General features: G+C 37.5%; 2 protein-coding genes across 2 annotated transcripts; both read right to left on the bottom strand.

The window, feature by feature from the left end:
• Window positions 1–1,063: 1,063 nt before the first annotated feature.
• On the bottom strand, window positions 1,064–6,204 carry LOC111331061 (pyruvate dehydrogenase [acetyl-transferring]-phosphatase 2, mitochondrial). Its single transcript, XM_022936092.2, has 2 exons — window positions 5,231–6,204; window positions 1,064–2,464 (listed from the first exon to the last, which is right to left on the bottom strand). Exons 1-2 carry the CDS (start codon window positions 6,084–6,086, stop codon window positions 1,809–1,811), a joined length of 1,512 nt encoding a protein of 503 aa, XP_022791827.2. The 5' UTR covers window positions 6,087–6,204; the 3' UTR covers window positions 1,064–1,808.
• Window positions 6,205–6,896: 692 nt separating this feature from the next.
• Window positions 6,897–14,106, bottom strand: LOC111331063 (putative acyl-CoA dehydrogenase 6). The gene is made up of 5 exons (XM_022936093.2): window positions 13,714–14,106; window positions 11,914–12,123; window positions 10,714–11,025; window positions 9,952–10,113; window positions 6,897–9,572 (listed from the first exon to the last, which is right to left on the bottom strand). Exons 1-5 carry the CDS (start codon window positions 14,069–14,071, stop codon window positions 9,319–9,321), a joined length of 1,296 nt encoding a protein of 431 aa, XP_022791828.2. The 5' UTR covers window positions 14,072–14,106; the 3' UTR covers window positions 6,897–9,318.
• Window positions 14,107–14,129: the final 23 nt, after the last annotated feature.

The following is a 14,129-nucleotide window of genomic DNA, read 5'->3' as shown; positions in this document are numbered from 1 at the left end:
TTGTGCAAATCAGATTCGTTGGGATATCTTGTTCTTACCAGTCAGATCCCTTAAGGCTTGTTACTTTCACCAGTCAGGCCTTTGTTGTTTGAAGGCTAGATAATGTATGCTATTCACTGAGTAACTCTCTATCCAGAGGATGGCACAGTACATTTTGCTATTTATCCATTGGATAGCATTATCAGCCCTATTTACAACTGGGTCCAGATTTCTGGGGATATGATGCACAAACTAATTTGATAACAGGATTTGTTGCTAGCACTATTCACACTGCTCCCTTAAATGTGTTGTAGTTTTTTTTTTGTGTCTTAAAACCAAGATGCTGCCATGCCTGTTGTGCATCTGGGCAACAACACTGTCCAAGTATTTTTAGAGTTGAATGTTATCACATACTGCCTATGGTTTAATTTGCCTTGCAGTTGCTCAGTAAGGTTGAAAAATTTGGCAAGTCACATTAACCTTTCTTTTCAACCTCTATGCCTAATATTGTTTTCTTTGGTTTTTGAAGTTTGAACTTGACATTTTTGGGTGTGAACAGTACTCCCTCAATAATGGGGCCGCAGTAATTGGTGCAAGCTGTTGCGGTGTCCCTGCCGCTGGCGAAGCTAAATAAAATAGAATAAAATATGAGTGGGCCATTACTTGTCATATGCGGTGCTGCTTGAGAGCCATTAGAGTAAGATTATTATGGCTGCAATAATTGTAATTTCACTTCATCAGAGAATAGAACCCCCAACATTTCTTTGGTCCAAGTATATTGGGGATAAATTGGATTTTTGACCTAGCCTATCATAGAGAATTATATGGTATGGTTTTTGGGCAGCAATTTTCATTTTGTCCCAGACTGATGAATGGTTGGTGTGACACTAGTGAAGTTTATTTTTCTTACATTAATCAGAGAAACAAATGATAGATCACATGACTATTTGTCCCAGGTTGTGTGTGTGTTTTGCTCCCTTGTGCAATAATGAGAATATCAGTTTTAAAGTATCCACCCCCTCCTATCTCAAAATAACACTCTTGCATACCTATGTTGATGCTGATATGACATTTCCTCCACACAGTAGGTACATTGAAATGTAATTCAAACTAAAAAGGTGTTAAGCAGCCTTAGTTCACATGGTTACTTAGCTGCATAGTTCAAGAATAAATTTTAAGACACAGAAATTCTGACACTATTCCCAGTACTTAAAATGTTCTTTACTGATTATTATACATGTTCTGCCCAAGTGCCATCTTTTTGTTTACCCTAGATTAAAATTTGCATAGAATTGCTAAAGAATCAAACTTACTTTTTTGACAAATGCAAATGATGACATGATCAATATCAGCGAAACTTATTTTTTCTTGGTGAATATTTTAACCGCCACTTTTTAATTGTGCTTGATTAGTTAAATTCCTAGTTAGCAGTAAAACTGGAATTTTGTGATAAGGCCCTCTCCTCTGGGAAAATTTTCAAAAAACTTCAGAAAGTCTACTAACATAAAAACTAAGGAGGTAGGATTGACCATTAATAATACATAAGCATGATCACTATCTGCCCCATCATCATGTTCACATTTAAAGCTCCATTAACCTTAAGTCAAAAAAAGGAATGACAAATCTAGACAATTTTTTTTTAAAATAAAGATGAACATTTTGGGTAATAAAAAGAAGAACAAGATGTACTACAGTTGTTTATTAAAAAATCAACGCATAGCTCCTCTTGATCAGTAACTGTAGTTCCCAGTTTTGTTGTTGGAATTTTTCTATTGCATTCAATGTAACTGGGGAACTTGTCACAAAACTGAAGAATTTACCACTGTCTCCTACAGCTTGGATAAGACATCGGAATCAAAAAACACAACAGTAACAGTAATATCATCTCTCCACATACGTCTATATTGCTCTGGAACCAACAACATCTGAGCAACATAGCCATGATCATTACCACCCAATGCATGACGAATAAGATGAGTGGCTGCGTTTTGTTCCAGAACTTCATCCCCTGCATCGGTGATGTCACTCAGAGCTGTAGCATTCTCTTTATCTTTCCCACCCTGCTGAAGAAAATTAGCAACCAGCCCAACAGCTTGTTCATTGCTAAGAACATCCCACAGGCCATCTGTGGCAAGGATAAGGAATTTATCATTGGGTTGTAAGCAGTGATGTGTAACAACAGGTCTTGCAGTGAGATAAGGTGGAGTAATGTACATATTTGGTGGAACAATAGGACCCCCGTACACCTGTGTGAGGACGTGCGAATGTGTTACTTTATCCCACTTGTATTGAATGTCACCAAATGATCTTAATGGCTGTAGTTGTCCAAGGAGACGGCTGTTCTTTAAGATAAAGGCTTCACCAGGGTGTTCTAACCTAAGTCTCTTTACTTCGTCATCATTCTCAGCTGTTTGATCCACAGAAAGTGGAGTAGCCAACCAAGAGCCATCCCCTTTTGCACTTCCAAGGACTGCTCTGCAATCACCTAGAATATACATTTAAAAAAAGGGGAAATAAAGTGCAAAATAAACATAATAGTGTACAAAAAAAAAATTATCATACACTATATCTTCAGCCTTTTGTACTTTTTTCTATCAATGCAGCATTAGACTTCCCCAGGGTTGCACCTCTCTATTCACCAAGCGGGTAACAACCAAATTTGTAATCCTTTAGAGCAGTACAAAAGATCAAGGGCTAAGTTTTACCTCACTCTTGTGGTTTTACACATATACTTCTTTCTTTTGAGTCTTTCTTTTTAATAAATGTATAAATCAAGCACATGTCAGAATAAGAAGCCTCTGTACTGAGTTTATTGATGGGTAATCCTATCAAAAAGGTTAAGAGGGGTGGAACTAAAATATGAGTCTATTAGAAAAGAAGTCTTAAAACCTTCTTAACCTTGGTTCTTCAAACCCAGTGGGCATCAAAGTTGTCACATTTGTTGGATCCATGTTCCCTTTAAATGGTTTGAACCACCACCATATTTAGTGTGTTGACCAGCATAAAAACATAGGCATGCTACACATGCAAGAGATACTTTGGATGGGTGGTTTGAAATGGGAAGCTAAATAAAATTAATGATGTTTGCATTTTTGTAAAAGAAAAAGAGAATTTACTTTCAAAAGATGCCACTAGAAATATCGTTCATTGGAAAGCAAAAACAAACTGCTAATTTATCTGAAATAAACTCAGATGCAAGTATTATTTTTATGGTATTACCACTGGTTGACAAAACTAAAGTGCTTTGATACCATGCTTCCTGTAATGTCCTTCACAGCCATTGTTTGGTCTCATCATACAACACTCTCCCCCTGTTGCATGACGAGACTAAACAACAGCTTGCTCACAGACAAAGACCATGCTTGCTGCCATTCCTTTGTCAGAGACAGAATCAGAATTATCCAGTTACAGTAAGTTGCCTCAAAAATATTCTTCCACATAATTTTCATTTGGAAGGTAAACAGAAATCTGCTTTTATCTCCAATAGGGGCATTGGATATGAGATGTTGAATTTACCAACCAAGTGCAAATGGAATCAATTCTTTGTTGCTGAATTCTCCACTTTTGCTGAGTGAGTTTTGGTACTACATTTTTTTCATAATATATAATTTCTATATTAATTAAAACAACCAGAAATCAATGCTCCTTCTGACTGCGAAAACCACAAAATTTTCAGTTGACATTTGCATAGCTAGGCTACTCTAAGCCAGCGCTAAGTACTCTACACAGCAGGATCTGAATATTTACATGATATACAGCAAATTCAAATCCAAGAAATCTTCAAGGGTACGAGAATAAAATTTTTTTCTTTCTACTGTGACTATACTTTTTCAAGACCATGAAACTGTGAGTAAGAGATACAAGTGGATTTAGCATAGTACTTTTGGCCAGACAAGTCAAAATCATTTTGTGATAATTACTTTGACTTCAGTTTTGCTCGTCATTCATAATCCTTCACTGCTGCTGAATTTTTCGAAAATTAGTTGAGACTCAAAAGTGACAACTAATAAATTAGAGTTATGCAGTAAATGGTTTGAACCCGGGGGTAACATGTGAAGGTGTAGTCTGATCGTCCGGGTGAGTGTAGTCCTGAGAAGGACTGTTGTCGGTGGCAGTGACTGACGTTTCGACAACCTGTGTGGAAGTCATCATCAGAGTCAAGTGAGTGATTGTTGTCAGCAGAACAACAATCACTCACTTGACTCTGATGATGACTTCCGCACAGGTTGTCGAAACGTCAGTCACTGCCACCGACAACAGTCCTTCTCAGGACTACACTCACCCGGACGATCAGACTACACCTTCACAAATTAGAGTTAGTTAAACTAGTTTGCACCCAGACCTTGTAATCTCTTGGTCTTCTATATTGTGATTGTAGCAATTGAAAACACAGGCGATCTGACTCTCAATTTTTTCAGATGCTAACTATTCCTCAAAGAGAAAAAGAGACAGGGGAAAACCTGCAATTAGATTGGATATGTTTTGAACAAAATGCAGCAAGGTCTTGAACACTTGATAAGTAGGTAGCAGTGGCTTAGGAAGGTAAGCAATTTTTATCTTTCATTAGATAATCTGTCTGAGTCCCTGTAACGTACGCACCAGTAACATCACTCAATGGCTATCCAAACCATATACATTTATTTCTTGACCAGTGGTTTCTATAACAAAATTAAATTACACTAAGTCTAACAACGGAAAATAAATGGCATGAACAAAATAATAAACGTATATGGTTCGGATAGCCATTGAGTGACGTTACCAGTGCGTACATAACAGTCCCTTTTGGTTTTGGTAAAAAACTAGACTTTTGCTGCTTCTCAAGTCATGGCTTTGAGGCATCAAGAGAAGCTCTTTCAGCCACTTTTGCAATGTTTGTACTTTTGGTACTGGAAATAAAACCAATGCAAGGTTAATGACAAGGGCACATTGCAACAAAAGGCAAAAGTTTAGGAGCTGGTGTTTTTTTTTTTTCTCGTGTTTAAAATTTTAATTTTCCTGCCATGTTTGACAAGTAGTTACCGTAAGCACACAAAATTCCATGGGAAGCTGCGGACAAATAATTAGCTTTTCAGCCCTCTTAGCAACAGACTTGTAGGTAAGTCCCTTCAGTTGCAGCTTTTGGGTTGACATTGTACTAGGAGTTCTATCGATTTAACACAGAGTTGTATATCATATGTAAAAAAAATGGAAGGAAAAGATGTTTTTTTTCCCTAGTATGTAGCTTGTAATGTGTTACTGTCTGCCCACATACCTGTGTTTGCCACAAAGATGTGTTGTCCCTCAATGTATGATACTAATGCACAACTCCCTGAAGCTCCAGCAACAAAGGAGTCATCAAGAACTTTCACTGGTATGGCTTCTGTGGAAATATCGTCATCCAACTGCGTAAAGGCCAAACTAAGGGATTCCTGAGTAGGCATTCGACCTTCAAAACGCATCCCTATCAAGCTTTTGATAAAGTACTTTGGTCCTGTTTGAAAAACTTCTTGCTTTTGACTTAAAATATAACCAACATTGCTCTGAGAGGTGTTCTCCACTGCTGGTGACCTCTCCTGTAAAATTCTAACAAAGTCATCTTTTGAGAAATGTCTCGAGAGATTTTTTTCCAGGATGGTCAAATCAGATTTTGAGAGGAAAGATACTGCGAGATAGAGAGGTAAACGATTTTTAACCATTTCTGCACACTGCCAGCCACCGTGTCCATCGAATACACCAAAGGATGTACCATTTGTTTTTAATGACAGCCATTCGTTGGCACGGTCTTCACAAGGTGTATTGGAAGCAAAACTGTTTGTTTCAAAGTACGATACCGCTCCAATATTCACGTTCACGCTTTTTTCATTCTTTCGCAAAATTTCGCTAGCCTCTCTCGGACTTATAGGAGGCTTCTCTGAACCTTTAGGGCCCTGCACAAAGTTATGGATCCATTTCTGCAAAAGATCTCGTAATCCAACAGAGTTTGACGTTTCTTCTTCTCCGCTGCCTGCATGAACCGTTAGGGCCCTGTTGAAACCAAACGTGTACATGGAGCCAAAGAAGGCGGCTGTCACACCGAACACTGGCCATTTCCACTTACTCAAGGTTCCCAAATACTCTGCTCTATTCATTAGGTACGTGGGACTATATCTTAGGTTCTTAGAACAAACTGAACCACCAAACCATATGCACCATCACATGTTTACAGTCATCTCGTCTCTACGCCATGATGGATTTTGCGCAGTTGGGATCCAGTCTCTCGCCACCCTGGGGACGAGGCAACCCCGCCCTCTAGTCCGCCCTGCTCCCCGCCCTCGAAGTTATCTTTAGGGCCTCTTCATATAAGCCCGGTTGCCGAGATCTCGCCTCCTTTGTAAAATTCCGCCCTCTCATATGAGCACATCGAAAATTTTACTGAGTATTTAGAGGTAAGGCGAGATCTCAAAAACCGGGCCTGGTCAACCAGGCCTGGTCAACCGGGCCTGGTCAACTGGGCCTGGTCAACCGGGCCTGGTCAACCGGGAGGCCCTTAAACAGATGGTTCCCATTTTCAGTGAATCATCTTTGATGAAAGAAAGTTTCTGCTCCCACTGATCTAAGTTCCCAAAGCTCCTCAAATCATGAATTGTTCCTTACTGGAACTAACTCTAAATAGTCCCACAAAGCTCCAAAGAGGAAGAAGTCGGTATTTATTTTGACCACTGCTTGTAATCCTGACCAAAATCTGCAACTTATGATAATTATCCAACACTTGATGTATAAAGCAGTTTCTAAGCTCAGGAGCATCAACATCCTTGGGCATTGGGAGCACACAGATGATCACATATCTATTAAGTAGACACAAGTGTGCAGCAAAAGACCGTGTGTCAGTAATATGGGACTAAACAAATTTGGTCTCTAAGTAATACAAATATTCTTGTCAGTAAGAGGTATTTCAAATATAAAAAACATAAAAACATAAAAAATTTTATTTACACATGATAAGATTTAAAGCTCACAAGCTTGTGGGGTCATGTATACTAACTACATCACAAAATATATACACGTAAATATTTCATAAAAACTAAAAGAAAAACTTAAAAGTACACATAGTTGCTGACTCTGTGTCTCGATGTGGAGATTGCTGTGCCGTCAAAGATAAAATCTTTGAAGTAATCCCTGGTAGTAAGCCATTTCTTTAATTCCTTGAAGCTTACATTAGTTATTTTTTCATTGAAGTTTACCAGATTCCATAATATAGGCCCTTTATAGGCTAATGAGTCTTTCATAAACCTGCTTTTCTCTCTGTGGATAGCTGCTACCTCACCCTCTCCGTAAGTAATAGTTGTCTCGTTTACTGAAAATATTTCCACATAAACTGTCAGGTAATATATTTTTGTATGCATTGTACATTAATTTGAATATTTCCAGTTTGTAACTTAATCTAATTGTTGACCAATTCACGGTTTTCATTTCTTTGCTGGATGCCATGTCTTTAGATAAATTTAAAATAATCCTGGCGGCCCTACAGTGCAATCTATCAATTGAATTAATTAACTCTGAATTACAACACGATCCCCATAAAACTAGGCCATAATTTATTGATGGTAAAATAACACTAAAGTAGAAATTCCTCAAAACATCTTTTGGTAAAAATTTAGAACGTTTTAATAATTCTAATTTGTTTGCGAAGTTTTTCTTAAGGTCTAATACATGCGGTATCCAAGTGAGGTTGCGATCTACAGCCATTCCCAATAATTGAGGTTTTGCAACATAACGCAGTGCAGAGTCTCCTAGAAGCAGCACTGTGTGAATTGTGTACCATTTTGGGTGCGACTGTGTCTAAAATAAAAGAGGGAAATTATATTTTGACCTCTCGGTAATAATTGGAGAAATTTCCCTTCTCTCAGCCAGTGACTATATGTCATTTTGTTGAAAGTAGTACCCAGTCATGGGGAGCATGGGTTCAGGCCTAAGCTTCTCCAGGCTTCTTCCTCTGAATTTCTTCCAATACAGTGAAGTTCATTTTTTTTTTTTGGTTTCATTTGTTTTGTGTCAATTTCTTTCTGGTTTATGTCAATTGATTACTGAAAACAGACACAATTAAAACACATGATATCATAAACCTATGCCCCACAACTCTAATAAGTACAACTTTCTACAGGATTCACACAAATTCTAAACAAAGGAAGATTTAACCATTCTTAAAAATAATTTAAGTACTTCTTTAAACACTGCCCTCTAAAAAATGAATATAATGATTTTGTGTGAAATAATTTTATAGCAACTTAACAAATCCCAAAGACTCTATTGGCCATTCTTCAAATCATAAAATCAGAATACAACCTGGTGGCAACCTAATAGGAGTTCAGAATTACATCTGCCAACTCTCACATTAAGCATGATTCCAGTTCACAGCTTCTTACTTATTCTGTTTACCAATTAGATTCCACGTTGCTGTGTATCTGTTCAGTAATAGATCACAGATGACATCAAAACTTAGCAAGAACTAAAAAAGGGCACATCATGGCAACACAAAGTTCATCACTCTTGTCCTTACCATGTTTTGATGTCTTCTGTCCTCTATCAATGAACAGGCCCACAGAAACATGAAAGTTATTTGTTTCATATGACAAAATACGAAATGTTGTTAACGGTGACATCAGCAATATGACCTTCAAGGGTCACAGAGGATGCCAATATTATACTAATAGCGATAAAGCAGTGCTAGCAGTTGTGATAATTTTGGCTGGTGTGTTCAAGTTGGTTCCTAAAGCTATTGGCTTCCCCTTGACCCTTAAAGGTCACAATCGATGTGTCTACCCTTCAACAGATCACAAGTCAGAACCAATCAAAATGCATTTATAATTCAGCTAATCATATATAATGCCTTAACAGAAGATTGAAAGCTATCACAGCATTAACTAAACAATTTTGAATAATTTGTTGCATGAAATATGTTCAAACTGGTTTGAGAGAAGGAAAGAAATTGTGCTGGTGGCTGTTAACCACCAAATATAATTTTCACATTTATATTAGATGCACAGTGTAACTTTTGATAGCTTTATGGGAAGCCACTGCCTTCAAGTCAACTGTAAGGAAAAAGATCACCAGGATAACTGAAATAAATGAAATGTTATGGTCCAAAGGCACTGTAACTTTATGTTAAAATGGTGCTAAAATACTGAGATAAGCTGACAACTTTTTTACTTCTCACTGACAGTGGTGGGTGTTATTTACACTGTTTGGAAGCCACAGATACACAGTTTTCTTAACTACATAAAATCAAATGTCACAATGGCATGATCTTTGTGATAAGCAGTCATGCTAGACTCAATATCCCTGCTTCAATATGAGAAAGTTTTTAAACTATCCAGAAATAACTTAAAATAATTGCTGGTCCTGAGGAAATGTTCCCATATATTTGCAAATGATTGACAGCATCACTTCATCTGCTCCTCCACCAATTGACAAAAGACGGTTATCTCTATAAGCACGGCTGACTTCTACTTCTGATGTAAAACCCATTCCTCCCCAGAACTGCAGGCAGGAATCAGGTACCTCTCGTGCAAGGCGACCAGCTTTGAGTTTGAGCATCGAGGCTAGCTTGTTGACATCTTTTCCTTTCATGTACAGATCTGAAGCATAAAATGGTAAATTTTATGAAGCATAAAATGGTAAATCTGAAGCATAAAATGGTAAACAACTTAAGATAACAACCAGTAATAACAGAGAGATAGAGTATGTACGCAGGGTCCAAACACAAAACCCAAACTGAAAAAAAGAAAACCATAAAAATGAAAGAAACAAGGATAAAATACATAAAAGAAACAAAAAATACACTGTCTTATTAAGTCTGATAAAAGGCACAAGTTACTCTCCATTGTATGATAACAAGTTTCTTACAACAATTATTCCTTTTAAAGAATTGGATCAAAGCATAGCTTCCTCTTCCTTTATCAGTAAAAATCTATGATTAATAACTAAATTAATTAATTAAAGCCACCAGGAACCAACCTGTAGTTCTATATACAAGTGACCTGAGCAGTTCAACTTCAGTTTGAAGCTCAGCAAGGCGGAAGTGAACATACTGATTGTCTAGAATAGACTTTCCAAATGCCTTCCTTTCCTTACAGTAGCTGGCAGTTTGAGAAATAAGTCTCTCCATAGACAACAGTACTAAAACAAAAAAAGATATGATGTAAACAACTAGAAAAGGTATGTATTATTTTGATGAACACTCTTTGCTGAATAAAATTTTTTACCACACTGAGTGTAATCATAATCATTGTGACAAATAATCATTATTGTCCTTATCAACATGTATAATATAGAATTTAAGCCAGAACTGAAGATTCAAATATTCAATTAATAACTTTCAAAAACTAGAAGCATATCCGATTATATTATCATATTCTTCTTGTTTAATTAAAAGTTTTCTGAAAGCATATTGTATGATCATTGTGCCTCTGTCAGAATTTCCAACCAAGGTGGAGAGAAACAACCCAGATTCATGCAACTTACAGAAAAAAAAACTTGAAATAGTTTGTGGAAAACCCATACAAACCTTCTCTATGTCTATTACCCAAAAATATATGGAAAATAATAAATAATAGACATTAACACACTCAAGGAGGTGGCAATATGTGCTGAATATACAATGTGTCCGGAGCGTTAGTCTCTCACAAACGTCAGCAAGAGTTCTTTCCAGGCAGATGATAAGAATATCAATAGCTGTTTTTTTTTTTGCTCTCTGTTTTTTTGGTCATCCTAACATACCTGAAGCCCCAGCAAAAACTCTTTCTTCAACAAACTGAAACATCTGGTATGGAAACCCCATTCCTTCCTGACCAATCAGGTATGACTGTGGTACTTTCACGTCCTCAAAGAACAGCTCTGCAGTGTCTGATGAATGCATTCCAAGTTTGTTAATATTCCTTGCCTTTTGGACTCCAGGAAGATTGAGAGGAACACAGATCAAAGACTTGTTTTTGTGTGGTGGACCTTCACTTGTATTCACTAAAAGACAAATCCAATCTGCCTGAAGACCATTCGTAATCCATAACTTGCTTCCATTTATGATATAGTCATCTGTTAGAAGACAAAATAATTTTAAACCTTGTGAACACAGACATTCATAGAAACTGTTGAAATACAGTACTGGTAAATCAAACTAATTGAGAATGGATACACCTGTATTAGCTCTCCTACTGGCCTCCCTTACAAGGGCATGTACCCATTTCAATTGACAAATTAATACACACAAATCTACATGCTTTGACTATACGACCACATTTTATGAGCAAAAAGTGTTGCCTTTTGTGGTCAGCAGAGGAAACTAGAATCTATCAAGGGATAAAGCAAAAACCTTCTTTAATGCTCAAAAAATTGGAGTCAAAAGCAAACCCTATAACAGTAATCAGTGCTAGTCAATTACACATAAAACTATTACAGCCATGACCACTTCTAAAGAATAAAATTGAAGGTCAACTGTAACCCCCTCTAAGTCACCTTAACAAGATTACATGATCCTAAAGTAAAATTCTTATGCCATTTTCAGCTTGCTGACTCAATCAAGATGTATTGACAGTATGTGGTCTCACAAGCTAGCTGAACCATAAATAAAGAGTTCTGGATTCAAGTCCTTGCTTGCTCATCAAAGTCATGGGCTTGGTTCATAGTCCCTATGTTTTGGTGCATCACTTATAGAGCTCTCACAGTGCATCAACATCACTCCAAGAGCTCCCCGCAGTGGGCTAACACCAGTTTTTTTTACTAACTTTTTTTACATGCATGCCACAAAGGAGGGACTGCTTGTAGTCTACTGGCAAACTGTTATGGAAACCTAATACCAGTAAATATTGGAGGTGGTGGTGGTAGGGGAAGGGGGAAAGTGGATAACAACCATCCCATCTGGAGAGAGTTGCACCACTCTACCTCAATCCTTATTTTGAACCATTATTTCTTTTAATGACAAACCTCCTTTTTTAACAGCTGTAGTTTTAATACTTGCAACATCTGATCCAGCCCCAGGTTCACTCACTCCAAGACAGGCCACAACATCACCAGCAATAGTTGGAACTAAAAACTCTTGCTTAAGCTCTTCACTACCAAACCTGATAAGGGCTGGAGTTGCCATGTCTGCTTGAACTCCAATGGCCATGGGAACAGCACCACATTTGATGCTTCCTATTGAGAAATCAAACCCTTTCGCACCCATGTTTTCAGTAATTATTTTCCCTCCTGTGTCCCACAATTAAAATAGTTCCAGTTCTTAACAAACTTACACTCTCCCATTGGTTTAACATACATTACTTTTTCTTTTCTTACTTTATCAAGTCATTCGGGTATTTTAAATAAAAATTTCATCAATTTTTGCTCTAACAGTGTAAAGACTTCAGACAATTAGATAGAAACTACTACAAGAATTTTGAAGCGTTAGGTATTTATCATAGTTCCACAGATATCAAAGTTTGAGAAACCAATATGAAGTAAACAATTAAGTCTGTCCAGCAGTTTTAGTTACAAAAGCTGAGGCTGAACATAGTCCTGAGCTGACTTACTGGTATTAATCTCAGCTTTGTAATGAGCTGAACTAGAAGATGCTTTTCAGGTGATGTCGTTAGAGTCTTCCTACATCAATCAACAGATATATTAAGATTATCAGGGATTCTAGGCACAAGCTATCATCAGGGTCATTTACTTATTCTTGAGTGTCAGTTGGTAATCTGCATACTTCACTCTGACAATGGGTTTGAAATGGTATAAAACAGTTATCACAGCACCAAAGTCAGAGAAAGATCACCATGGGAAGGGCTCTCCAACCATGATAACATGTAGTTTCTCATGGTGATCTGTGGATTAGCAAGCTCCAATATCCCAAGCAAATCCTAGAGAGATTGTCAAGCACCAAAGGGAGCCCTAGAGGAATACCTCAGGCCCTTGCTTCCTTGCCACCTTCCCACCCTCATAAAAAATTTCTAGCCACAGTCAAACCTGTCTCAAGCAGTCAGCCATGGGGAATGGTGGAGTGACTGCTCAATACAGGTTCCAAAAATTACAGTAATATAAAAAAAAAACATTAAGCAAAAAACATTTTAGGGTAGAATCGACCACTTCCTGTGTAAACATTTGCCCAAAAATACAACTTACATCGATTTCGGAGAGAAATATGGATTGAATTTACTTGAAAGATTATTCTTAGTTTCATTCCGCTTTAAGTGACTGCTCATAACAGGCAGAAGACAATACAAACAGGTTGTGGGCACTTGCTCTAAGGTCACTGCCACCATTTAGTAAAGGTGACAGCTTAATAGCAGTGAAAATTAGTGATTAAGGGGGAAACAAATTCGGGATTTTAAATACTGGGTGACCACTGAGCACATTGCTACTAAATACAGGTTTGACTGTCCAACCTTATAATAAGTCAAGAGTTCTGCATATATATGAGGGTTGCTTCTAAACTATCTCTATTTGAAATAATATGCATACATTACTTCCCTATTGAATGTCCAAGCTCTGAGGCTTCCCTTCATAGTAGCTGCTTTGGAGTCATATATCTACCCTCGATATTAATTCTTTCATTCAAGAACAGCGCTCTAATTGAGTCTCCTTACAAAGTTTAATCCCTGTCCCGTAGGAAATGAACGAATCATTGGCTAGGGGATAATTAACGGATTTACCACAACATTTTCGTCACCAACCAAAATAGAAAGATGTTGTTGTTGGTACAGAGAAGACACTTGATCAAACATTAGAGAATTAAAAAAAACTGCTGACCTAACTCTTCAGCCATTGCCACACTAAAAGAATAGTCCAATCCTAATCCACCATACTTAGTGGGCTTATTCACTCCAAAGAATCCAGCAGATCCCAGCTTTTTGAAAACTTCATGAGCGGGAAACTTCTTCAAATTTTCCCATTCGTCAACGTAGGGGTTTATTTCTTTCTCGATTAATTTGTTGAGAGATTTTCGGAGTTCTGCATGATCTTGCGTAAAAATCGATTCGTGATTTACTTCGTACGATTCCTTTCGCAAATTTGGTGCTGCTCTACAATACGTGCTTGTTGAAAACAATTTAAAAAGCGGACGAAATTGAGTGCTTCTCGTCATCAAGGCCCTCACTAAAGCGGCCATCTTGTTTACTCATTTCGTCTCGCGTTGGACACTTCGGAGCCTTGGGAACGAGTTTAGA

This window comes from Stylophora pistillata, chromosome 12, assembly GCF_964205215.1.
Source record: "Stylophora pistillata chromosome 12, jaStyPist1.2, whole genome shotgun sequence".
NCBI classification, from domain to species: Eukaryota; Metazoa; Cnidaria; class Anthozoa; order Scleractinia; family Pocilloporidae; genus Stylophora; species Stylophora pistillata.
The sequence above is the reverse complement of the archived record's forward strand: the minus strand, read 5'-3'. Positions and strand labels throughout refer to the sequence as shown.

Excerpts from the sequence above, each read along its gene's own strand:
- LOC111331061 (XM_022936092.2), bottom strand. The coding sequence starts at position 6,086 with ATGAATAGAGCAGAGTATTTGGGAACCTTGAGTAAGTGGAAATGGCCA. Across the intron at positions 2,465-5,230 it reads CATCTTTGTGGCAAACACAG|GTGATTGCAGAGCAGTCCTT; the intron begins GTATGTGGGCAG and ends TGTATATTCTAG.
- LOC111331063 (XM_022936093.2), bottom strand. The coding sequence starts at position 14,071 with ATGGCCGCTTTAGTGAGGGCCTTGATGACGAGAAGCACTCAATTTCGT. Across the intron at positions 10,114-10,713 it reads AGTTTTTGCTGGGGCTTCAG|TACTGTTGTCTATGGAGAGA; the intron begins GTATGTTAGGAT and ends TTTTTGTTTTAG. Across the intron at positions 9,573-9,951 it reads ACTTGTATATAGAACTACAG|ATCTGTACATGAAAGGAAAA; the intron begins GTTGGTTCCTGG and ends TTTATGCTTCAG.